The 24,381-nt window shown below is 43.9% G+C and overlaps 1 protein-coding gene across 1 annotated transcript; it reads right to left on the bottom strand.

Moving 5' to 3' along the window:
• Window positions 1–3,479: 3,479 nt before the first annotated feature.
• KLHL34 (kelch-like family member 34) lies at window positions 3,480–5,267 on the bottom strand. The gene has a single exon (XM_010151696.1). It carries the CDS (start codon window positions 5,265–5,267, stop codon window positions 3,480–3,482), a length of 1,788 nt encoding a protein of 595 aa, XP_010149998.1.
• Between the last annotated feature and the right edge of the window lie 19,114 nt (window positions 5,268–24,381).

Here is a 24,381-nt window from a genome sequence, read left to right as displayed (position 1 = left end):
AGTCTCTCTTTTTGTTCATTTGCTACACTCCCGCCCTTTACTTAAGTGCATAATGTAGTTTTTATATCCATATGTGGGAGCTCTAGTAAATTATATTTTAATGTTACTCAACTGTGTGAAGTAAACCTTCAGTGGTCAACGAAACCACGTCTTTAATGAGGATTTGTATATTTTATATGCTGCCAACGCTCCGCTTGTGTTTACCTTCTGTGAAATAACAAACATGATCTTTCGCTATTAAGAAAGGTATTTAAGAGCATTTTTGGAAGACTGTGGCCTTCACACAGGAAGTTCCACAAGCTGAAGGTTTTGTTAGCAAAGGTTGCTTTTACAATGATATTTTATATTATATAATTGCAGTATTGCATTGCATTTTTGGAGTGCAGGTACTATTTTGGTGGTGGGAGAAAACCGATTTTTATATTTAATGAAAAACTCTAGGAGTTTTCTTAAATAACAGGGAAAAAGTAACACGGTGGTGGTGTTTCAGTTTTGTCAAACACACAAAAGGGTGAAAATAAGCAGACAGAAATGACTGATGTGAATTTAAGTATCAAAAGGTTAGGTCTTATTTCCTCGTGCTTTTTTAAAGCCTGCTGCTAAGGCTTGCTATCAGTACAAAGGGATGCTGGTTTGTATTCTAATTAAGACCAAATTATGTATTATTTGTCTCTTAATCATGTTTGGTTGATTTTTTTAAAAAAAAAGTAGTCAAGGTACTGTCATTTATGCTGCTTTTGTACTGAAGGTATCGATATAATGTGCGGATTTTGCAAAAGAGAAAATGTAGACTTAGAACATCCTTGATAGCGGCGTTTCTCTTTCCCAGAAAAGCAGCAGTGGAAAAGGTTCCCAGCGAAAACGCTCCGAATCTGAGAGGCTTTGAAAATTCCCACAATAGAAGATGAATGAATAGAATTTTTCAAGCAGTCTCCTACATGTTTTCTGAGCTGTGAAATTTGGCCGTATTGTATGCAGGGAAAATATGTGATGGGAGCAGAGCGGAGCACGTAACTTGAAGAATAATTGAGGAGTAAAAAAGCCTCTGGTCTGCTTTTGTAGGGGAAGGGATGCCTCTGGGTTCTGCTGAGTTCACAAGCCAGTTAAAATGTCTTAAACTTCCATGAGATTTGAGATGTGCTGGAGACAACCCAGTGAATAGGAGTAGAAATAGCTCCTTAGAGTCAGGCACATACCTGGAACAGGGAAGTGGGAGGGAATTAAATCGCGTATTTACTTTTTATGGGCTTGGTTTGGAAAAGTGATCAGAGCATGACAAAACATTTCTGCTGCTTTTCGGTATTTTGCTGCATAAGTTAGGACTCAACGACACGATTTAATAATGCTCATGTGAAAGGGAAAAGCCTCCTTTATACTTATTGCAGCGAGTTGTACTCTTAACCAACTTTAGACTATTGCCTGTACAGCTCAGTGAATGTACTTTTTACTTTATGAGCTCTGATATTTCCTGCCAGTAATATCCATGAAGAGATGAAGGGAAGAACAGATGGATTTATTTGCCCTCTCCTTCTTTCTTTCTTTCTTTTTACTCCTCTTTCTCTCTTTCTCCCTTTTGTCTCTTTCTCTCTTTCTTCTCCCCCTTCTCCCCCTCTTTCTTTGTCTCTTTCTTTCTTGTTATTTTACTGCATTTGGATTGCAAATGTTTTGCAGATTTTGCACAATTGTACAGAAGAGTGGCCTTTCTGTAGCCCATTTTCAGTAAACCTATATTCAAGTCGATATGGATGACAAATCATGTATTAACGTTTGTATAGAATTCTGGATCCAGTGTAATATTTGTACCATTAGAAGAATATTGTTTGTATAAACTGGACATTTATTTACTGCATGGTACTGACTTGTATATTAAATTTGTGAGGTTTTTGTAAATTTCTCTTAAAAAATGCTTGACCTGAAATGGATTGTGCTATTGTTCCAAGCATTTAGATTCTCTTGCTATTGTTTTACTGGACCAAAAGTAAATATATTCATATAAAAAACTCTTTATATCTGATGGATGTATATGCACATTGTGTAGTTGATTCCTTGTCAAAACCAAGGCAGTTCAGAAGACTTAGATCTGTTGCTATGCAACAGCTATTCTGCCTGCACTTTACGTTAGTAAAGTCAGCTTGATTGCTTTAAAGGTGAAAATTAAACATTACAGGTTTTTTAAGCTAGTCTAGTGACAAAGAACATGTGTCCTATCCATTGTGCTGCCTTCTTTTAAGACTATTAAATGTTCTCCTATATATATTTTTATTGTATTAACTCTCAGACTAGAAAGGGAACACTGTAAAATGAAGTACAATAAATTTAGCTTTTAAATGAACATTTGTGGCCCGAGATTCAATTTACTCCATACCAAAGTGATTCTGCAGCATCTGACCATTTTTGCCTGCATTTCACAGATCCGAGTACCTTAAAGTGCCCCTGTAATCTGTGCCTTCCATCTCTGCCGACATGGCCAAAGAGAAGTAAGACTGTTTCGGCTGTAGGCAGAGGCTGAACAAAGACGTCTGAAGACCTTCAGTTACTTCCCTCCCCCTCGTAGTCTTTGAGGAAAGAAAACCTCTTCTGACTGCGGGATTCTCTCACGTTCTGGTTCAACAGTTGAACAATCTTCCCATTATGACCAGGTACGGTAAAGCAGCATAGGCTGCCGGGTTTACGTATCAAGGCATTCTTAGAGTCCAATAACAATTATACCCGCTCAGCTCTGGCCCTGTAAACTAGCACAAGGTGTGGATACAAAAGAAATATCCTGTATCAGTAGTGTGTATCTTGAAAATGATGCAAAATCAGCATCTGAAGGCATGCTACAACAAAGGCTGCCCGGAGAGAAGTGGCCTCTATGGAACAGTCAGTGCTTTAACTTATGGCCATACCTTAGTCCACATATCAAAAAATCCATGCTTTCTGTCCCATAATTTCATGCTGGTTAGCTAAGACATGCTTGCCTAGCATGTAACATATCAAATAATACCTTTTCCTTGGCGGTGCTTATTATTAGTTCTCACAGGCATCAATTTTCTAGTCTTTATACAACTCACTTCCATTTTGCTTAGCCATTGCATAAAAATTCAATAGCACTTACCAGCTGGGAAAATCACCTCTGATTAAGAAAACAGAAAAGGTGGACTATATTTTTTAATCTTTGAAAAATCTGACTTGCAACACCTATTAATTGCTATCTAGGTATTTTTCCTCAAAAGGCAAGGATTACAGTTCTCGCTCATCCCCTCTAAATGTGCTACCTGCTACATCCTTCCTCCGTGAGGCTGGCTTCCAGCTCTATAAACCCCAGTCCCTTCTCCCATGCTGGAGCCCGACTTTTCTCGCCTGTTTCCACCAAGCTTTTGGCTTATCAAAGCAAAACCTCTGCTCTGTCACACTGCCTGCCATTGCAGTTTACTCCTTCCCCCCCCAGACCACCCCCCAGCTCGTCTCCCAGGATGACCGTCCCGCAGCGCGTGAGCTCAGCAGTTCGGCAGCCTTTTCTGCCGGCTGTCACCATCCCGCTCCTCAGCCAGCTCCGGGAGCTGCAGCACCGCGCACTGCAGGCCGCACCAAGGCAAGGGGGCCTTGCAGATCTCTTCCCAGCCGTCGTTGTCGATGTCATAGCCCACCACGTCTTGCGTGGGGACCTCCCGTGAGTTTTGCCACTTCTTTCCCCCGATAAGAAGAGCCGTTTCCTCTACCACAGCCAGGCCATAGCAAAAGCGATCGTAGACCAGTGGTCTTAACCGAGTCCATTGGTTTTTATCAGGGTCGTATCTTTCTATTTCAGAAAAGGGTTCATATAAACCTAAAAAGGTGAATATGGCTTCTCTGATTGTTGCCATCTGATGCCCAAACCGAGCAATGCTCATGGGGGCTTGTTTCATCCACTGCCCTTCTAGCGAGCTCAGAGAATATACGTCCTTGCTTGTGTTGGCTGGGCCCGAGTACTTGCCGCCCGAGATGTATACGACATCCTTGCAAATGGCACTGGCATGGCCGTGTATCCTGCATGGCAACTCCCTAGCCTTCGTCCATCTGTCCCTGCTGATGTTGTAGACTTCCACGGACGAATGCAGCGACCCATCCTCGCCCCTGCCACCAATAGCAAAGATATCCTTTCCTAGGACACAACAAGAAAACTGGCATCTCTTCTCCAGCATGCCCGTGATTTGGATCCACGTGTTAAATCTCGGATCATAACGATGGACCTTGTTCGTAACCGATAGGAACTTTTCAGTTTTGGCGTCACCCGGAGCACCACTTTCTATTTCCCCACCCAAGACGTAGAGGAAGTTCCCCACCACGCACACGCTGTGGTTCTGCACCCTGTCCCTCACCTGCGAGAGCGCTCGCCACTTGTGATTGTAGACGTCGAAGGCCACCACATCACTGATGAGCCCCTCGCTTGCTGTCCCTCCCCCCAGCAGAATGATCCGAGTTTTCTGGTTCCTCAGTGTGGTGGACTTGTCCTGCAGGACAGGCTGTTTGAAAATGAACGTATGGTAATTTATTGCTTTAATGATCAAGCACTTAATACCCGCGGAGAGGGGCACTTCTGACTGTGTGTAGGTTTTCCTCAGCTCTTCCACTGGGATGAGGCCGTATCTTATGTGCTCTAACAGGCTGCTTGCATGAGCCAGTCGGGATTTATCCTGCTTCAGCCACAGCAGCACAAGATTCAACAGGCGGGTTTCTTTCACCATGGGGAGATCTGGGGATTGAACCACTGCTAGCAAAGACCTGAAGTTCAGCTCAAGCAGTCCTGACAAATCCAAGTCCAGCAGCTTCCAGAGATTATTGACAATGTATTTTTCTGTTGCTGCTAAGGCGTCAGGCAGGTAGAACTTCCTGGCCATGTTGGCGGAGAAGCAGCAGTTTTCCAAGGCAAGATTGTTCACTAAGTACTGACTGCATAAGCCAATAGCATCAGTCACTTGCAAGTAGCTTGCAGCTTCCAAGGTATCCTCCAGGCTTTCGAAGGACAGGGGCAACAAGGAAGTGTAAATGAAATCCAGGACGTGCTGGAGACCGGTGGGCGAGATAACTTGCAGGTGAATTACACTGGCTTTGGACTCCTGGGTGTAACTTTTGAACATGGCTCGGAAATAGTCGCTGGAGCATGCCAACAGGGATTTGTGTGCGGGAAACTCGTTTTCCTTCACTTTCAGCAAAATGTCACACAGAAAGCCCTCCGATCGCAGGGTCTGGTACTGGGCGAGCACGGCAGTGCAGTGCGCTTTGCAGTAGGACAGGAAGTAGCTCATGGCAGGCAACGCAACGCTTTCCCCTCAAGTTGCTAAAGCTAAAACGCAATTAGAGATGGGAACAGCTGCCCTGCTCTACAGCCATTGCTTGAATGCCCAGTAGACCTCCAGCTGTTAGAGAAAAGCCCGAACGAAAAAAAATAAACAGGTCACTTGCCTGGCACAGGGGGACAGTTAGTAGATTTGTAGTTAATTCAATGCATTCCTTTACAGAAAATAACCAGCTGAATGTTGTAACAGCTGCGGGATGCTTACTTTTCTCGCCTCCGTTGCTTGTGCAGGGATGAATGGTCCACGGTTTTGCTGGGTACTTGCTTGGCTGGCCATCAGGTGACAGATGAGGGAGCTAGATGACAATCCCAACAAATGACACTTTGTGCCTGCTCAGCCGTCGCCTTCGACCCTTCTTGCTCCTCAGGCAGATCAAATAGATCCTCTCTGGCTGCCAGCGCATGGTTCTGGGCAGACACGGATGAGAAAGGAGCGCTGGCTTTTCTCCTGTTTGTGTTTCAAGCTCAGATAAGTTTAGACCTCGTCACCCCTGGGACAGCAGCCCCTTTTCGTCCTTTCTTTGCACTCTCTTAGGAAGCCCGAGCCGAAGATCGAATCAGCGCCCAGGGATTATTACGTGAAGATTCTCTAAGCCCATAAATCTTTGCCCAGCACGCACTAAGACAACCAAAATATCATGATTAGTCACTGGTTCGATTTGACATGCATTTCTGGGCTCTTTGCTTCACATGACACCGCCATAACTCACAGCTACCAGAATAGCCGCAGGCACAACCCCTCGTCCCCCCTGCCCGGGAGCTGACCCCAGGCAAGCGAGCAAAGGGGCCAGGGGCCAGGCGGACGGAGGAGCTTCCACCGACAGCCGCAGCCAAAGCAGCTGACTCGAAATGACCTGGCTGGAAATCACAAGGGTAACACATTCACACAAAGCAGGGACAAAAATAGATTCCCCCAGTTTAGCCGTAATAAACCGAAACCTGTTTATGGAGGAGGCTTTGCATAATTGCGCTCTCGGTTACCAGCTGGGAACAAGCCCGGAACCCCCAGGGATGGGCTGGAGCTGTCTCGTTCAGCTTTCTCACTTTCAGTTTGTCCCAATTAGAAGCACATATACGGGGATTATCCCTGATTTTCACCCGGGCCCTTCAGGGTTTAATTTCTACCAGGAATAGCAGCTCTGGGTGGGCTACACATTCTGACCTCTTAAAGCTTGCTTTCTTTTTTTTTCTTTTCTTTCCTCCCCTGTAGCTTTGGGTGGAGGTGTTCAGGAATCTCGTCCTGACACCTTTCTTTCCAAGTCAAACACGCTCGGGACTTGCAAACCTTGACAGGCTCGATAAATGCCAGACCATTTTGCTGCATCGTGAGCCACCAGACCTGGGGGCAGAGGAGGTTCCTGCGAGACTAAAAAATTTCACCTTTTGCTTGAGGTAAAGCCTTTTTACTGTATTTGCTTATATTTATTTATGTGATGTCATGAAATTCTGGCTCACCCCTGTAATCGAGGGATGTCTGGGAGCTGACTGGATCCTAATGTGGATCACGCATGCTGTGTGATTCCTAGTGAGCTTAAACTGTCTTGCTAAGCAGACCAATACCTACACACGCTCTGCTCTGTTTGTGGGGAAGGACTCCTAGAACATCGTTCTTCACTGCTGTATGGCTCTGAAAACTGATTTCCTGCTTCAATCCACTTCCTATCATGACATTTTAGACCATAAATCAGGATCTTGGTAAAAAATCTTCCCCCTTGCTAGCAAAATGATGTGTATGGGCAGTAAGGATGAAGGACAAAGGGGATGCCTTGTTGCCCTTTCCTAGCGGCTTTGCCTATGTCCAAGCTGTGACAACTCTAACGTATTTCATATATTGTTAGCAAAGCTATGCAGTTGAGGCCAATCTTCTGGTTTGACACTTTTCCTGTTTTGTACAAACCAGAAACCTTTGTAACCCCTTGGCAGTCATATGTGAGGTGATGAGGGACCAGGCCTTAAAAGGTCCCATTCCTAAAGATACTGCTTTCCCCAGTTTAACCCCATAAGGTAACAGATTTCAATAACCACGAGGTGCAGTTCAACCTCCACTGTTTCAAACAGCAAGCTGGTGCTGCACCATCGCACTTTCCCCCAGGGAGCGCGGGGACCGCACCTTCAGCGCAGGGTTGAGTTTGAGGAGCGTTTCTGCAGCAGTTCTGGCATAAGCAAGTCCTGGCACCACCTTCTCTTCGCCAACTGTCCTTGTCCTTTGTCAGCCCTTCGCCCGCGCTGCCATGATCACTCTGAGGCAGGGGGTTAGGAAGTGGCGCAGCTGTGAACGGATGCTCAGAGAGGAGTGAGAGGAATCCCAAAAACACAACAGCAGAGAGGTCTCCTTCACTGTGTGGCAGCCCAAGCAGATGTAGTGCCTCAACCCAGAGTGCAGCAGAGGCGAGCCACTGGCCAGGTCTTCTGTTGTTGAGCCATGGCCAACAGCCCCCCAGCACTGGTAAAGTATTTTGCCTGTGCATGTAAGCCTCAGAAGCTGGGACTGAGGGCACATAATTGAATCCTACTTCCCCCAGATCCAGATGTACCAGAAAGGGGGCAGAGATGTGTCTTGGGCAACTGTGAGCATTGCCAGCAGCAAATGAAACACGCTCCCTCCATCAAGCGATGCACTCCCTGGCAAAGGCAACGTGGCTGTTCCTCTCCCTTGGTAAGGCCAGGCCAGACACTGCCCAGGCTTGCGCCGGTTTTGCTGGCACGTGTCAAGTACCAGCACAACACCGACCACACGCACTGTAACTTCAGAGTAGCCAAACGAGGCTCAGTCAGAACGTCCATGCCCGTGCCCAGAGTGATGCCGCATTAACCAAACCCGCCGTGTGTCACGTGCCTTCCAAACGCGTTCTGCACTTGGGCTGATTACAGCGCACTGCCACGGGAGCCAGCGCTGATTTAACTGAACTGATTTAATACCAGTGCCAGATATGAAGGTCCTGTAATTGTATGCAGATTTGCAGTGTGATTCCCTCTCAGACCTAATTCATCTTCACGGCAAGCCAACTAATAGAAATTGTAGGAATCAAGATCCTTATAAACCTGTTCATTTGCTCAGAGATTTTTTTTCTTTCACATATAATGGAAATAAAGCCACATCCTTCCCAGTCCTTTGCTTTGGAGTAACAAAAAAAAAAAAAAAATTGTCATTATCAAAATGAGGTTTCCTCCTGCTCCACTTTCGGCAGTTGGCTTTGTCTAACTAGGGAGCCTACGCAGCAAGCACCCTCCTTTGTCAACAGACAAATTATCTCCAGGCAGCAGCTCGGGCCTTGGGCACCTCTGGAGGAATATTTAATGTCCATTAGCAAGAGAGCAGGCAGTGACTAAACAGCTAACATGAATCTCAGGAACCTGAGACCTAGCACTAGGTGGGATGCAGTCAAGCCATTATCTTATTTTTCTCAGCCATAATTTGGAACATCACATCTTATATTTGACTCACTAGATGGTGCTTAAAATTAGGGAAACATTAGTGTTTCAATTATATTGATTTGCTGGGAATAAATAATACATTTTTAATCATGTGCACCATTTAGGCTTTAAATTAGATTTATCTTTCAGGCTTTTAGCATATTTTCTGTTGAAATTATTGTTATACTACAATAGACAGTCTGCAATAAAAAAGAATATTCAGAGTTGTTCTGTGAAAAATGTTTTCTTCCACACTTGCAGGGGTTTTTTCGCTATACAAAGCTGAAAAATGGCCTAAATTACAATGTCATGTTCAGTTTAATCTTGCAAGTAGGCCATCAGTTAATAAACACTTCAATTACCATTGTAAATTTTCCCAATTATTTTTTAAGAGTAAAGGTTATGAAAAGAGTTGTACAAGTAAAATTAGGCTCATTAGTAACAAGTGGCTTACTGTAAAATATTCATTACAAAAATCCACAGTGGAGGATTTCTAAGCTACACTTTGTTCCAGAAGAAATAAGTGCAGTCCAGAAGACAATGGAGCAAATGCTTCAGACACTTGATAATGTTCCACAGGAACAAATAGAGCAAAAGTGAGCCAAATGATGAATGTAATAGGGATGATGTGGCAGGTAGGTTTTCTAGAAACTACTAATCAGAAAGATCATGTTGATTTAAGTTGTCTTGTAAAAATCATTGGACTAGAGTCTGTACTTCATCCTTGAATAATCGTTCACAATGGTATTTGGGTCACCTCATCTATTTAAAGTGAAGGATGCTTACCCCAGGAAAGCAGTCTTTAAGAACAAAACAGTGAGAGGGAGAAATATTCTTGCAGCTAAAAGCAGTGTCTGTCAACAATCATGTCTGTGCATAAAAGCAAAGGAGAAGGTGACTGGCTTGGATGAGGTGGGCTCAGGCTGTGAAGTTCCCATTTTGGCAAGGGGAGGCTGAGGACACACGTGGCTTTAAGCACTGTGTGAAGGAGAAGGAGGTGCCCGCAGGACACTCTGCCCCCCAGTGAGGTGGGGGAGCAGGAAATCAGCACAGGGTAGTGCATCCTCAATCCCTTCAGAGGAGTCTGCAAACCCCTGGCACACCGTATCCATTCACATGCCAACTGGGAGAGGTCTGCGGGCAGGGCTGATGCTGGCCAGAAATATTTTGGATGAGTACAAGCCTCCACCTGCTACTGGGGAGAAGAAGAGTTTTGGTGTGAGCAGGAGATGGAGCAGGGATCCCAGCCAAAGCCTGCTGCAAGGCCATGTCTGCTAAGCCATGGCTGCGAGGCAGTGCTCTGATTTTGTGGTAAAAGAAGAAGAAAGGAGGAAATACTGTTGGCACAAATGGGTTCGGGGTGCCATGCCCCATTCTGCTAGCACTAACTACACCAATGCAAGAATGCATCCTGTGCCCAAGTGGGGAAGACAACATGAAATCACAGTCTTTCAGTCAGCTGGTGCCTCATTTGTTTTCTCTCCCTTTTTTTCAGGTTCCTCTTCACTTGCCTCCCATGAAGACAGGTGGTGTTGTGGCTTCCCTTGCTCTCTCAGTGGGTTAGACGTGAGCTTCTCTGTTGAATAAAAAAACATGTTGGGAAAGTTTTAACTGGGGCTCCTGTTTCAAAGTGACTGCAGCGGGATGAGTCAGGCAATGCAGCTGCAGGATAACAAAGGTGAATGTGTATTTTAACAAGCCCATCTCAGAGCAGATGTATTAATGGCCCTCACAGCCGAGGGCTGCTTGGGGTCCGTCTCCTCCTGTGATGGCCTGGTGACACCAGAGATGCTCTGCATTGAGCCTTTGCTTGTCCCCCACCAGGAGCAGCCAGCTCTGCCGGTGCAGAGCTGCAGCCAGGACAGAGAGGGGCCTGTGGCACCTGCCCAGGGACACCTTCGCTCCGCATCCAGCTCAGGGCTGCTCAGGGCCGTGGTGGCTGCTGACTTTGCTCAATGAGGATACGTGCAGCCCTGGCTGAAACTGTTCACTTCTGCATGCGTGGAGGCCCTCTTGCTGTAAAAGGAACATTTCTGGCCCCCGTGAAACGCTCCTGCCTCCCCAGGACCTTGCAGCTGGTTGAACTGGGTTCCCAAACTTTCTTTGTTTGGGTACATCTCGTGGCAAAAGTGGCAGCTTTGGGCTGTATGACCACTAATGGCAGGGAAGCTGGGTCTTTGCCTTCTGCCTGTGGTAGGATGCACCGTTCAGCTCCCAACTCTGTCCCACTGAAGACAGCCCAGTCCACCCTGACATGGTTTACATGGTCTGAGAGATACATGTATCCAGTACAAAACCAGTATAACTGGGATCCACACCTCAGGTCTAAGAAAATGACAAAGAAATGGGGACTGGCTCTCCACATTGCAGTGGTCTCTTAATGCATTTACTTGTAATTGGAACTAGGATTTTTTTAATAGGGAAATGTAAGGAACAACCAGCGCTCTGGAACGCCAGAGAATACACAAATGACATTTTCCTCCATTAGGACACCGTATAGATGGTGTACTGCGTGGCATGTATAGATGACAGACTGCAGAGGTCTCTGAAACCAAGGTGCTTTCCGCATAACCTGGTTAGGATTCAGCTCTTCCCTCCTCTTCCATTCCTTAATTCACATTCAAGCAAATGCTCTCTAAGACATAGACTGTTGCTTAGCAAAGTAAAGGTCATGGTGTAATCAGCTGCTGATAGTGCTGTTACTCTATGAGATAATGAGAGCCTGATGTCTACACTTAATTGATCACTAAAAGTGTTCCTAGAATCTGCACACTATGTCATCATCATCATCATCATCACTGTTAGCAGCAGCAGCATGTTACCTAGTGACTCAGACTCGGTCCTTCCTTGTTCTGCAGCTCTCAGGCTTACCCTCGGGACTGCAGGGGTTGTACCTGTGCCTCCTAATCCTATTTCGTTTGCTCACAAATGCTCAGATTTGAGAGTGGGAGCGACAGCTGAGGGAGAGCACCCGAGCCCTCGCAGCGGGTGCAGTGCAGCTGGAATAGATCGCATGTGCTAACGGATGGCAAACAACCAGGCTTGTAGAGGGTTTTTTTTCTTAATGACTTCCAGCTGAATAAATTCATCCTGGAGTGTGGCAAAGGCATTGATGGGATGTGTTTTATTAACCTTCCTAATCATTTTGAGTTACTGAATGGTGCATGACTAGCAAGCCTCACCAACCGTTTGTCAGGCTGAGCCCAGGGCTAGTCCGTAAAGGTACTGGTGGCCCTGCTCATCGATCAGGGAGAGAGACATCTCCCTCCGCATGAGACACAGCCTCTAAATTCCACTCCTGGAAGAAATTTCTAGAGTAGTGACAGGAACTCACTGCATATGTCAAGTTTTCTTCCGCAGGCCATGGCTTCAATTGTCTCCCCTCTTTCCTTGGTAGGGACTGGACACGTACTGAGCAAGCATATGAGCTGTGGATAGTGGTGAAGCAAACGCTTCACCCCCAAGGCACTCTCCAAGAACTAATGTACTGTGAGCTCAGTTTTATTAATTTTTACTTCAGAGTTCTTGTGCCAGCAATGCAAATATTGACTTCATCATGAAAGTGCAAGGGTTTGCCTGCCTTGAAAAAACACACAGTCTACGTAAACCAGATCAAGAGGCTCTGGAAATATTGACTAATATTTCAGCAAGTTCATTTTGGTCTCATCTGCCTGGGTTAAGGATTGACATATGTGACTCTTGAAAGGAGTGAACAGAGACAGCCTATGGTCTGAGCCCCAGCAGAATGCCCCTGGGGTAACAGTGCAGCATCTTCTTGATAGAGTTTTCAGGGGACCTTTGGATTTTGCCTGAAGTGGAAAAGTCATCGTTGCAATATGTCAGCTCTTCTGTTACACCAAGGAAATGAAACTGTAGACAGGTAAACAGAAAATTATAGGGCAGATGGACCTGAAACCTGTGAAACTCTTTGGGGGGAAACATAAAGTTTTGAATGCCTAAGAGCAAGTCACCTTTCCAACACTGCAAAGTCTTACTTGTCCGTTGGTCTCGCAGGTGGCCCATCTCTCAAAGGCACCAGCTGTCTCTCAGCAGAACCCTGGGATTTGTCTGACATTAGAGGTCAGCAGCCCTGGATGGGCCTCTCCACCCTTGCTGAGGTGCCAAGCAAGGCACCTGGGTAAGCACTCACCCTCCTGAAGGGCGTGGGTCAGCCAGAGATGCCCTCTCAGGTGGACTGGCAAAACTTCTCCTGCAGTGAAGAGACAGTGGGTCTTCTGGGGTGAGAGTTTTGCAGGATGCCATGCTCCTTCCAGAAAATCCAGACTCCTCACACACACAAAACCAGTCCAGCTGTATCCTCCTCCTCCCTTTGACGAGGCAGCAATGATGCCCACGAACCTTCTCTGATCCTGACAGTGGTCACGTCAAAGCAGAGGATGCTAACAAGAGCTGGAGTTAAATGAGAAATGTGGTTAAATGGAGCTGCCATACAATGGTGTAAATTTGATACCCTACTGTTGAAAGGGAGAGGAGAACAAAAATAATTGTACATGCCTCAAATTAAAATTACAAGTAATGACATTACTTGTACTTTCTGGAGGTCATGCAATGACAGCAGTACAGTAGTTTAGGCCAATGTTGACCATCTTGACAATGTACAAACATGGCTTTCCTGCTTTCGGCTTCTTCCAGTCTTCATCTTCCCTGAACTGTGGTCCTACAAGCAAGTTACCGCAAAGAAATTTTCCTTAATTTGCACTATGGAAATGAAAAATCTAGTCACAGGAAACCTGATTTTAAAAAGTAAGTAGGTTTATATATGTAGAGGAGTAGATAATTTTGTCAGCCTACACCTTCATTTAGCTCACAGTAACATACGTATTTGCCTACGGCCCTGGGGAAAAAAAAAAAAAAGTGAAAATTAATATATTAGCTTCACAAACTGGCCCTGAGGCAGACTTCCAGCCCCTCACTATACAGGGAGCTACTGTGCTCTGCTAGTATAACACTTCCATCACAGTAACTAAGCCAAAGCTTTTAAAAAAATAGATTGCACTAAGTATATTCTCCCATACTTCCCAACATAGCACTCTAACATCATTTCCAGGTTTGGATGATTACACTCCCTTGAGAAGAAAATACTCAAGTTCAGGAGATGCTTTGAAACAGCCATATCCACTCACTTTTGACACCCACCCCATAACGAGCAATCTATGCAAACAAACTGCACACCCTGATATTTCTAACACCCCTGACTATGATTAGGAGGTTGTAAGTAAAAATAATAAAAAGAAAACAAAAGCAATCACCATACAAATCACCTGTCCATTTTTCCCCAAGCAGGTTTATTTGCCTTTGACTAAACAAATCAACTCTTAAAGTCTGAGAGATTTCTGCAGGGGGTTATATTTTTCAATCTTCTTCAAGTGAGATTTATGATCAAATTAGTATTTTCGACTTAAAAGTTTACAGAGTTGTATGGAAACAGGGCTGGTTTTGATTCCTTTGAAGCCATCAACTCTGGTACAAGCAGAAATGCAACGTTCTTAGCACAGAGAAGTTTGGGGGGCCAAAGTATCTGCCTCGGTTTAATTTTTCAGCCTAATATACCAGCTTTGCTGGCTGATATGCAGGGTATATTCAGCTCCCACTGGTCCTCTTGGAATAAAGGTTTCATTAAAGACCAGACCCTTTACAATTGAGCCCCTGATCTGCTATAGAAGGGACCCTGATGAGTTTCTACGTACAGCACGTTAGTTTTAATGTGTTAACTCTTGAAGCGTAGACATTTTCCATCAGCAGTCCGTATGGGGTGAGCAGGGCCTAGCGCGCATGGCTGGGGGAGGGCAGCAATAATCTCTTCTCAGACACTCCCATGCTGCAGCCTTCACTGATGCTTAAGGGACAGAGTCTTCAGCCACCAGCCTTGTGTGGCTACCCTTGCTGTCGCTACTGCTGGTTTCACTTGGGGTACTTCAGAAGCAGATAGGCTGGCAGGATTGCTTCCTACTGCCTCACCCTCTGAAAATGTTTTTATTAAATTATTAAAGGGCCTTTTTTTTTTTTTTTTCTTTTTAGCTAGGTGGGTAGGGCCTTCTCTTGCTCTTCCTCATATTTTCAGAAAAGAGTGACTGGAGAAAATATCACATTTCTTTAGCCTCCAGGACTGCAACACATTTACGCAACCACCAGAAAAGAGGTACCACAGAGAACTTAATTTCCTGTAATCCATTTGTGGTTTCCCATACACTGAAATTCTCAACTACAAAGACGAACAGAGAGAATAAATAGGCATCTCTAAGGCATCAGGAACAAAAGTGAGAGCATTTTCAAAGGCAGAAAGAGCAGTTAGAGGGCAGGGTCCCTTCAGGCAGCTAAACAATCCTGATGGCCATTGCCCCACATGACAATGTCCTTCCTACTTACTGAAATGCTGTGATTCTGTTATCAAGGTGACACCAGATTGTACAATTTGGTTCAGGGCAGTGTAGTGTGCGAAGGGCACTTTAGAAACACGCAGAAATTGCTGGCATCTGCCCTCCCGTGAGGCTACTGCTGCAAGTCACTGCTGTCAATAAATCTTGCTGCTCTTAATTGTTTGGGTTTCTCTTAGAAACAAATATTTACCAGCTTCTGGTTTGCACAGTCTTCTAAAGGTCACAGATGCTAGCTCCAAGGGGAGCCAAGCTATTCAACCTTAAACTATTTAATGTTGGCTTCCTGGGCAAGCCTGCACTGCCATAAAAGCAGGCATCACTATGGGACTTATGTGTAAGGACAGAGGAATTAAGTTCTTCTCCCCTTGGCCCATTTCAGCACGTTATTTTTAAAAGCTTATGTGTTCAGTGATGGAAATGGTTGCCTTCATTCTGCTTGTCCTTTTGGATGGGGTTGATGTGTTGGATGTTAATGCTCTGCTGGGAAGTTAGAATTACTTTCTCACATAACAAATCTGGATGGAGGAGAGAGAAAAGGGATTGTAACTAGTGGTGAAAGTTTGGATTAAGAAAAAAGAAAAAAAAAAGTCCAGGTTATCCAAAACTATTATAGTCTTTTTATGTCCACTACACAACTATATTTAGTAACCTGTAACTACAGAAAAGCATCAACTCATCCCAGCTAATAGCCTCATTTCAACTGCCTAAGACTATACAGACAAGAAATGCTGTCTGGCAGCTATTTCTTATACCTACCTTTCATTTCATCGTGACCAAAAATCCAACCAGAATTGCTGGGGAAGCTATCAAATCAAGCTATTATCAAATTTTGTGCCCTGACTCTTTTCCTCCTGACTCTTTTCATTTGAATTACATAATTTCTAAAGACACCAGTCACCTGCATACTCATCTGAGCTACTTGCCTGTGAAAGCAATAAACTGTGCTGACCTACACCCTCTGCCTGATGCAGTGTTTTGGGGTTTGACTTTTAAACTTCTAGTGGATGCTCCTCTTCCTTTTCTGACTTTATTGTTGTTGTTTTGGCCTGTTGTTTTGGCATTGGAGAAGGTGAAGCTTCACATAACTGGGAGATACTAGTTCCTCTTCTGACTGGAATATTCTTGCTTGGGTTCAGCAAGAACCAGCTCACTTTTTAGACTCATCGTTTTTACCATCTGACTTAGAAGAATCACAAACAACCAAGGCACCCACTTAAGAGTCCTTTGCATGCAGGTTAATTATGCCTTGGGAAACGTAAGGTTTGCTTTCTCACCTCTAGGATGGAAATTGATAGGATTGACAAAATTTTCTAATTTGATTGCTCTACTCTGTGTTATACATTTCCTGCACAGGCATCACATGTAATATCACACATATATGTAACATTTATGCAGGCCAATATCAGCTTTAAATCAGGAAACACTTGCCAACAGTAAAGATGGCAAAATGTCAGGATAGATGCCTCATGAGATTGTAGGGTTGTCATCATAGATGGATCTTTAAAGTGTACTGTAAAGAATATATTCCCTACAAACCTGCCTGGAATTAGGCAAGTATAGCTGCTTGGGACTGGAGGCAAGGAAATGTATTAGATGGTCTTTTGAATCCCTCTGATGGCTTTAAACTAGGATCTTCTGCTCATAATAATCCTTCAGTCACAAAGCCCTCTGAACTATGAAGCGTGTGCCTTATCAGGCCTTGGTGATTCACGCAAGTGATTTTCTAAATAGAGATGCTTTGCTGAAAAACAAAAGCCTTGAATAGGAAAAAGCTTGGGATGCATGTTGGCGTGTGATGTTTCGGCGACACCATAATCACTGTGTTTGGAAAATTTACTGAGCATGTCAGTAAGCTGAAAATGTACAGGGCAAAGGGCATGCAAAGTGTCTGCCTGAAAGCCCTGCCTCTCTTCACAGGAAGAGCCATTGGAAGGTCATTGCTCAACATCACTGCTATTTAGAAAGCTGCTCCCCAGGGATGTCACGACTTGAGCATTTCTGCTCAGATCAATACGTAAAGAGCACATTTTTGACAACAGACTGGAGTAGTACAGAAACGAACTCTACCACCACTGGTGTCAGAGTTTTTCCTCTTTTTTTTCCCCTGCCTCAGATAAAGGTAATTAAAGTAGATAGCTTTCTATCTTAGATTAAACTGTTAGAGTAGAAATAGTTCTTGTTCTGGATATTAGGAATTTGCATTTCTGAATGTCTCTTTCTTCTGATTGTTTTCCCCTGAAGAGAAGGCTCAAGGTGTGTAAAATACCAGTGAGACAGAAAAATCAATAAGCAAGAATCTAACAAGAGCCATGTTCTTCTATCTGATTCATCCTGTCCATACCAAGTCGACACTGGTGCAGGAAAGAGACCCCCTTGAAGAACTGGAAGCTGCTCTTAGTAAAGATTTGCGGGGGAATGCAACACCAGTGTGAATGCTGGGACACGAGGAGCCAAAATCTGGAGGAATGTCTCCATACACACGCGTTTCCTGAAATAACCATGTCATCCTGCAATGCAAAATCACTTCCCCAGCATGCTGGTTCGCCTGCTGCTCAAGCAGGCCAAAGTGACTTTGCCATGGAAAACACAGCCAAACTAAAGAAATTCTCAGAAGACTGAGACAGTCCTTGCTTTGTGGGGAAGGACTAGAAACCCTGGGCACCCAGGCTGCTTCCCCACAGATGTGAAGATATCCCTTCAGGACAGCAGGGCAGGAAGCCTCAACCAACCAGGCTGGATGGAGGCGACTATGGGAGAGACCAGGCTGGCAGAGCCTGGATCTTGCTGGAGGGAAGGGAGGGAAGGAGACATCCCCTATCCTCCCTCCCTCCCACCCTGGCCTGCTGCCAGCCCAGTGGGATGGGATTTGGGAGGCTGCATTCCCACCTGACGCCTTTCTGAATGATGCTCTTCCCTGGGGTCCTTTGGAGCCCATGATCTACTGAGGCCCTTTTCCGGGTAAGCACCATGGTAAGCACATGAGCTACCAACCCAGGAAATTAAGTCCGCCCTCACACAGGGCAAAAGGTGAGGTTTGTCTTTTCTCCTCTCTTGCAACCTATGCTCTTCCAAGTGACTCCCTCCCCCTGATTCTCCGAGGCTGCAGCAAAGCTACCGCTGGTGCAAACCAGCACAGCTTCAGCAATGTGAGTGGTTTGGTGCCATCTTACACCGTCAGATGACCCAGCCTGTGGGTTTAGGTCAGCAACATCACTGCAGCACTAGTGGCTTTCACTCTTCTTGACCAACACACAGCATAGGCAGAGCACGTTCTTCTCCCCTCAAGGGATAGGGAGGAGTCCAGATGTCCCATTTGGGTCACATCTATACAAACTTGATGTTGACTGAATTTTCTCAACCATGTGGTGCCACCCAGTGTCATTTTCCTGATCTCTGCAAAGCTGTCCCCCGTTGCACTGCCCCGCTTGATAGCTCTTAGTGCGAGGATGGTCAGTGGCAGTTTATTGGAGAAACAGTCAAAGCAGGGAATTAAGACAGCCTCATTCGGAGGCATTAGTGCCTGAGTCACTGGGATGTCATTCAGGCGTGAGGACAGCCTGTGAAGGCTTTCAGATCACATGCGTGCAATGACATTTAGAAGAGGTGGGTGACCTCATGGGAGATTATCTGAGAGATCTAAACTGTCCATAGAAAGTGGTGTTGGTGGCTTTTATTTATCCTCACTAACCTTCAGCAATAAAAACGGAGGATGAGCGCACGGATGTGCATGCAGGAAGTATGCGAGAAGCGCCGAGAACATCGTGAAAGCCGGAGGGCTGGTAAACCATACCCCAGCTCCGGTGACACGTGGCTGTCATGAAAAGAGGGAGGAGGAGGACACTATGTTTCACAAGGCAGAGTTCTTTATTTGATTTTTTTGCATGTGCGCATTCGCTACTTGACTGTGCAATAAGAAAATCAAGAATTTGTGCTCCTTTCCAAGTTTCTGTAGGAAAGCACAAATTTTTATATTCTCCTGACCCTCCTAATTCTAGACATGACCACCAGGCCAAGGCCAGCCTTGACAGCAACTATGACAGCAACCAGCAACACTGAGAATTACAGCCCTAATTATTCAACCCCCGCCCCGCTTCTTCCATCGCTCACCCTGCATCTCCAAATCAGCACATCAGCACACACCAGGACTCTTTGCTGGGGAGGAAGGAGCAAGGTGGTTTTCTGGATCTCAGTAAGGATGCAAAGGGCCTTGAGATTGCTCCTCAAGTCCTCGAAGCATTCATCTGTTGTGTGTCAGCCCAGCACATATCTTTCTCCAGCTTGCTGGACCTGCTCCAGCGTCCCTGCTGAGCTACCTGTTAGAAAATGTGAGCAGGAGGAAAGAAGTGGTCTGGCAGCAGGGATCTCGGTAGCTCTGAAATCGTCCTCACTCCCTGACTTGTTTCTCCAAGCTGAAACCTACACCTATCTCCTCTACTGCCTCTCACCCCCACTTTCCCCATCTCAGTCTCTATGAGCCCATCCCACGTGTGTTGTCTCCCTGCACTTAATGAATCCATCTACTTATATGGATCCTCCTTGTGTCAAAGCAGGTATGTGAATCCTGCCCCTTGTGTCCAAACCTGTCCGGCATGGTCAACACCTATGTGCTAAGAAAGGACAGAAAATAGTGTGTGCTGCATCATTACAATGTCCAGTTCAGCTGCATGTTGACTTTGGCATTTCTGCTCAGGTCACAGCTTGGATTATCAGTCTCATGATAGAAGGGAGATCTGTTAATACTCATTCTGACCCTGCAAATAATCAGCTAGGAAAGGTGATTAGATGAACCACTGTATTAGATGAAGAATGCTCTCAATAGAAACTATTGCAGTACACATAAAAAACATTTACTAAAAATGCAACATCTGTAAGAAAGACAAATCTAATTCGTTTCACTAAAAATACAGCAAAGGATTAGGTCACTTTTCACAGTACAACATCCAGACAAAATCAAATTTAATTAGTTACCAGACAAGATTTACCAGCCACCAGTGGGTATGAAACCCTGAGTTGGTGTCAGGGCCAGAACACTGTCACTTCACTATTGCATTGCTCTTCTGTAGGATATCTCTGAAAAAAATCCACCCCAGAGTTACTGCAAAGTAATGTAGTGGGAAGTGAGTATAACATATGAACAGATGTGTTTATTTTATAAATGGTTTTAGACTGCTTCCAAAGACACAGGGAAACTGGATTTTACCAAGTTTGACTGATCTTATATCCAACCCTTAGTTTTTTGTCTCTAGAAAATTGTTTTATCGTGAAGAATAAGTAAGGAGCGAAGCTGCAGTACTTTTTGAGGGCTGAAAAACTAGCTTTAGGAGTAGTTTCCTTTGTAATTATTCATGCACCAGTAATATTAGGCAGCTCATATACCAAAACTAGGATTTTTTTTGCCAAACGCATTACTAAATCTGCTTAACTTATAAAGCCAAAACTCATTCAAATTAAATATGCACACATTAGAGAAACCAGGACTTAGCCACAAGGACGAAAGAAAATTGTTTCAATATTTTGGCCCTAAAGCTGATACCAAGAAAAATACAGCTATTTGCCTTGGACAGCCTTCTCTGTTTCTCTTCTCTCAACATCAATTTTTCATAATACAAAATTGGCCAAAGTGACAGATTTTTATTGCATCTTTCCATAAATAATTTACAGACTGCATGGAACAAGAGATAAATAAAAGGGCCATCTTCACCGCCCTTGTGACTGCACTGAGCACAGTGCTGGTAAGATGCCACTGAACTCAATGAACTGCGTTTCAAGCCTTTGACTCTGGGATTTCATGTCCCTAAACACAGTTGCATGTAACTACAGGTGTTTTTCTGGTACAGTAACGTACAGTGGGACCTCGCTTTTGCTACTAAAAATAATACTTTACACCATCATAGAAAATGCAAAACTGCCAGTTTATTTCCATTAAAGTTATGAATAAAGCCAAGCCTCCAGAGTTTTAAGGTAACACTATTTGTCTTAGAAATGCAGAAGCATTATAATTCTTTTAATTTAAAGTGATTAAACCAGAGTAATCGATTAAAATGCATTCAAAGTCACCAGAAGTTTACAGGTCAGAGTAATTATTATTTTACATCTACCTTTATCTTTGCCTCGAAGTTGAACGTGTTTGGGTTTTTCTGTGCCGGTGATCAGAGAAACCATCAGGGCGTGTTTCTTGTTCAGTGGCTGGCGATCAAAAGTCTCTCTTGGTGTCTCATTAGACTAAACCCTCTTGCTACCAGCACCGCACCATAACTATTTCTGGGTTTCTAACAGAACATGCCTCCACTGCGTTGTTGAGCAGTTTCTCAGAAAAAATATGTTCAGTGAGATTAAATTAGTCTCCCAGCTTTGGGTCAGAAAAAGAAAAATACTACAGTGTAGAGCACTGAGTGGATAGTTAATAAAGGAAAGTCTTCCCCCTCCTTACATGCACAGAGCTTATTGACACCAGGGCAATACTGTCCCTTTGATATACCACGACACCAGCACCGTATGGAGACCAGAGCATAGGGATGACATTGAAATCCAGCTATTTTGCTTTATTTCATGGGTTCCTCATTCAGCAGGTTAGGGGTTGTGGGCTGGAGGGGAGTTTGCCTCTGGTTCAGTTACAGATAACTATTCTGCTGCAACCATTCCTCTGGCTTCACTGCCTAGGGGTGGTCATGTATCACCTCATTAGTGAGGTGTTAATATATAGTTGTTAGTGGGTTTGGCTCATACACACAAAGGCAGGCATGATTTTAGCATGACCTGTTATTATGTATTTCTGTGTTCATCCTTCATTGTAAAACCTCAATCTTTCCCTAAATTTATGCCAAAATCTAACACTGGGGGGGAGGAGGGTCAAAATGTTCCATGCCAGAAGTAATAGCCTGCAGAGTTATTTGGGGCACCTTTCATTGGTCTGCATCCGGCCTACAGTCAGACCCTCTCGTAAGACTTAGAGGAAGAGTAACATCACTCACACGTGATGATTCAGAGCAGTTAATAGTTTGCTGACACACAGACAGCCTTCACAGCCTCCTTTTTTTTCCTTGTAATTGGTTGTTAATTTTATTCTTTAATAAAGATTCTTTGTAGCGCTAACACCTAACTCGGGGTCCTCGCTGATCCCCACGCCCCACAGCTGTCAGCCTCAAGATGTTTTAAAATCATGTATATTTTGAAATTTCATTTAAAATAAAAATGAAGCTGAGAAAAAAAAAAAAAATTCTTTTCCTCTGCCTTGCTCCTCCCCACCATTAAAATGTTTCAGTGGCCACTGGTGGTACCCTTCCATCTGGGAGCAAGGAGTGGAAACCTGGCAAAAGAAGCACGCTTCTGTGTCAGGGATGGGTTTTTTTCTTTCACTTACACATTCAGATGTGATAACTGGGATGTGGTCCCAGCTCTCCTCATCCCTTGGAATTTCCACTATGAAGATTCCTAACTGTGAAAGGAGGAGAAAAATATGGCTTTACCTTTCCACAGTCCTCTGAAATGAGCGTTCCTAAAGTGAGTGAAGAGTAATAAAAGCTGAGGCCCTGACTCATCTCACCTTCAACATGTTTTTGGCTCAAGGGTTTATGTGTTTTCTCCTCTTTTTATCACTTCCATACTGGCAGGAACAATGCAATCTAATATCAGGGACCGATAATGCAGTGTTGGGGAAAATTGTTCATTTTCAATTGAATAGACATGTTAATCTTATCGGTATGTAAATGAAAGGTGCTCCTGATGCATTCTGTCTCTTGACACTTGCATTTCAACCTGTCTTTTGGGGATGTTTGCCTCTAAGGAATGCATTAAGGGGAATCAGCCATGAGCATATAAAGATGAAGCAGGATAGTGAGCAATGTTGGTATTGCATATTGAAAGTAAAAAAATACAAGAATGTCCTTTTAACTGAGTTGCAGCAAGTAGAGCTCCTTTCTAATTTCCTGTACAAAGCAATGAAAATGAATGTAATAAGTTAAAATACAAAAATGTTGCCAGTTAGCTTTTTTGTTGTCTGATGGAGCAAACAAAAAATTGAACAGATGTCATTGTTGGTAATATTCAACTTGAAATCTGTTTTCTAACTAGAATAATTCTCTTCATTTTAATTGAATAAACAAGACACTGGCAGAGAGTTTCAGAGCATATAGAATAGTTTCAATCAACGGTAGAAGAATATTATTACAAAACAGCTTCTCTCATCCCTTCACGGTAAATAACACAAGAGAGACCAAGGAAGCACAGTGCATTAAATTTCTCTAACAATAAGATCCCATTTCCAAAAATAGAATATGCATCGAACAGTATTCATTTATGTACAGTCCGTATAAAACAAGTGTCAATCAATCAAGAGTTGCTGTGATCATACATGATTTTTGCTCAGCATCAGCATTTCAGTGTCCCCTTTATTATTTGGGCTTTTGAAGATGGTGATCCTTCAACTTATATTCAGGAACATGTTCCATCCAGGCTGGATGACCTGTTTATTTGAATAAAGGTTGCAGGTTTTCTGTCAGCTAGCTCACATCTTGTACTTCCATTGTGTAAAGTAAAGGTGATGCATAAATATCAGAATGTCAATGCTTTTTAGGTTCTCAAGAAAAAGAAATACTTTGGCTCTACAACAAAAGAAGAATTTAGCTAAACTCACCAGAAAGACCATCCCTTTTAATATTTTAATTTCCTTTATTACATATGGTACATGATTCCTGTTCTATAGCCAGGAGTAGAGTACACAACAGGAAATTAGACATTACATTCCTCATTTATCCTTCATTTTGTCAAATCATTACAAAACCCTTTTGTCCATATTGATTTTTTTCAGAAGGAAAGAAACCAAATTAATTGCAAACAATGATTTTTTTTTTTCTCAAAAGTATTTATTTTACTTCATCTCAAACTTCGATTACACTGTTCCCCATTCTCAGGTCAAAATCATTCCTGAATATATACGCATTCATTGCTAGGTGCTGTGCTCTTTTTTATTTCAGCAGTACTTTTCTACATTAAACAAAATGGACAACGAGAGAGTGTTGGTATAAGTGTACAAAGAAGATGCTTCCTGTGGGGTATTGCAGAGTTAGGAAGTTCAGAGTCTTCATACAAATTTATAAAATATTTCAAATAATCTCCATTTATTGGAATCCATTCAATTCCTCTTGTCATACCTGTGTGGCAAATACAAGACCAGAAATCAAGCATTTATCAGCGCACTACCCGCAGGTATTTTCAGAGCATGCAGGAAAGTGCCTGTAAGTTGTGAGGGGGAGT

Source organism: Eurypyga helias, unplaced genomic scaffold, assembly GCF_000690775.1.
Source record: "Eurypyga helias isolate BGI_N326 unplaced genomic scaffold, ASM69077v1 scaffold2990, whole genome shotgun sequence".
In the NCBI taxonomy this organism is placed as follows: domain Eukaryota; kingdom Metazoa; phylum Chordata; class Aves; order Eurypygiformes; family Eurypygidae; genus Eurypyga; species Eurypyga helias.
Note: the sequence above shows the minus strand (reverse complement) of the source record. Positions and strands in the feature narration are given on the sequence as shown.

Excerpts from the sequence above, each read along its gene's own strand:
- KLHL34 (XM_010151696.1), bottom strand. The coding sequence starts at position 5,267 with ATGAGCTACTTCCTGTCCTACTGCAAAGCGCACTGCACTGCCGTGCTC.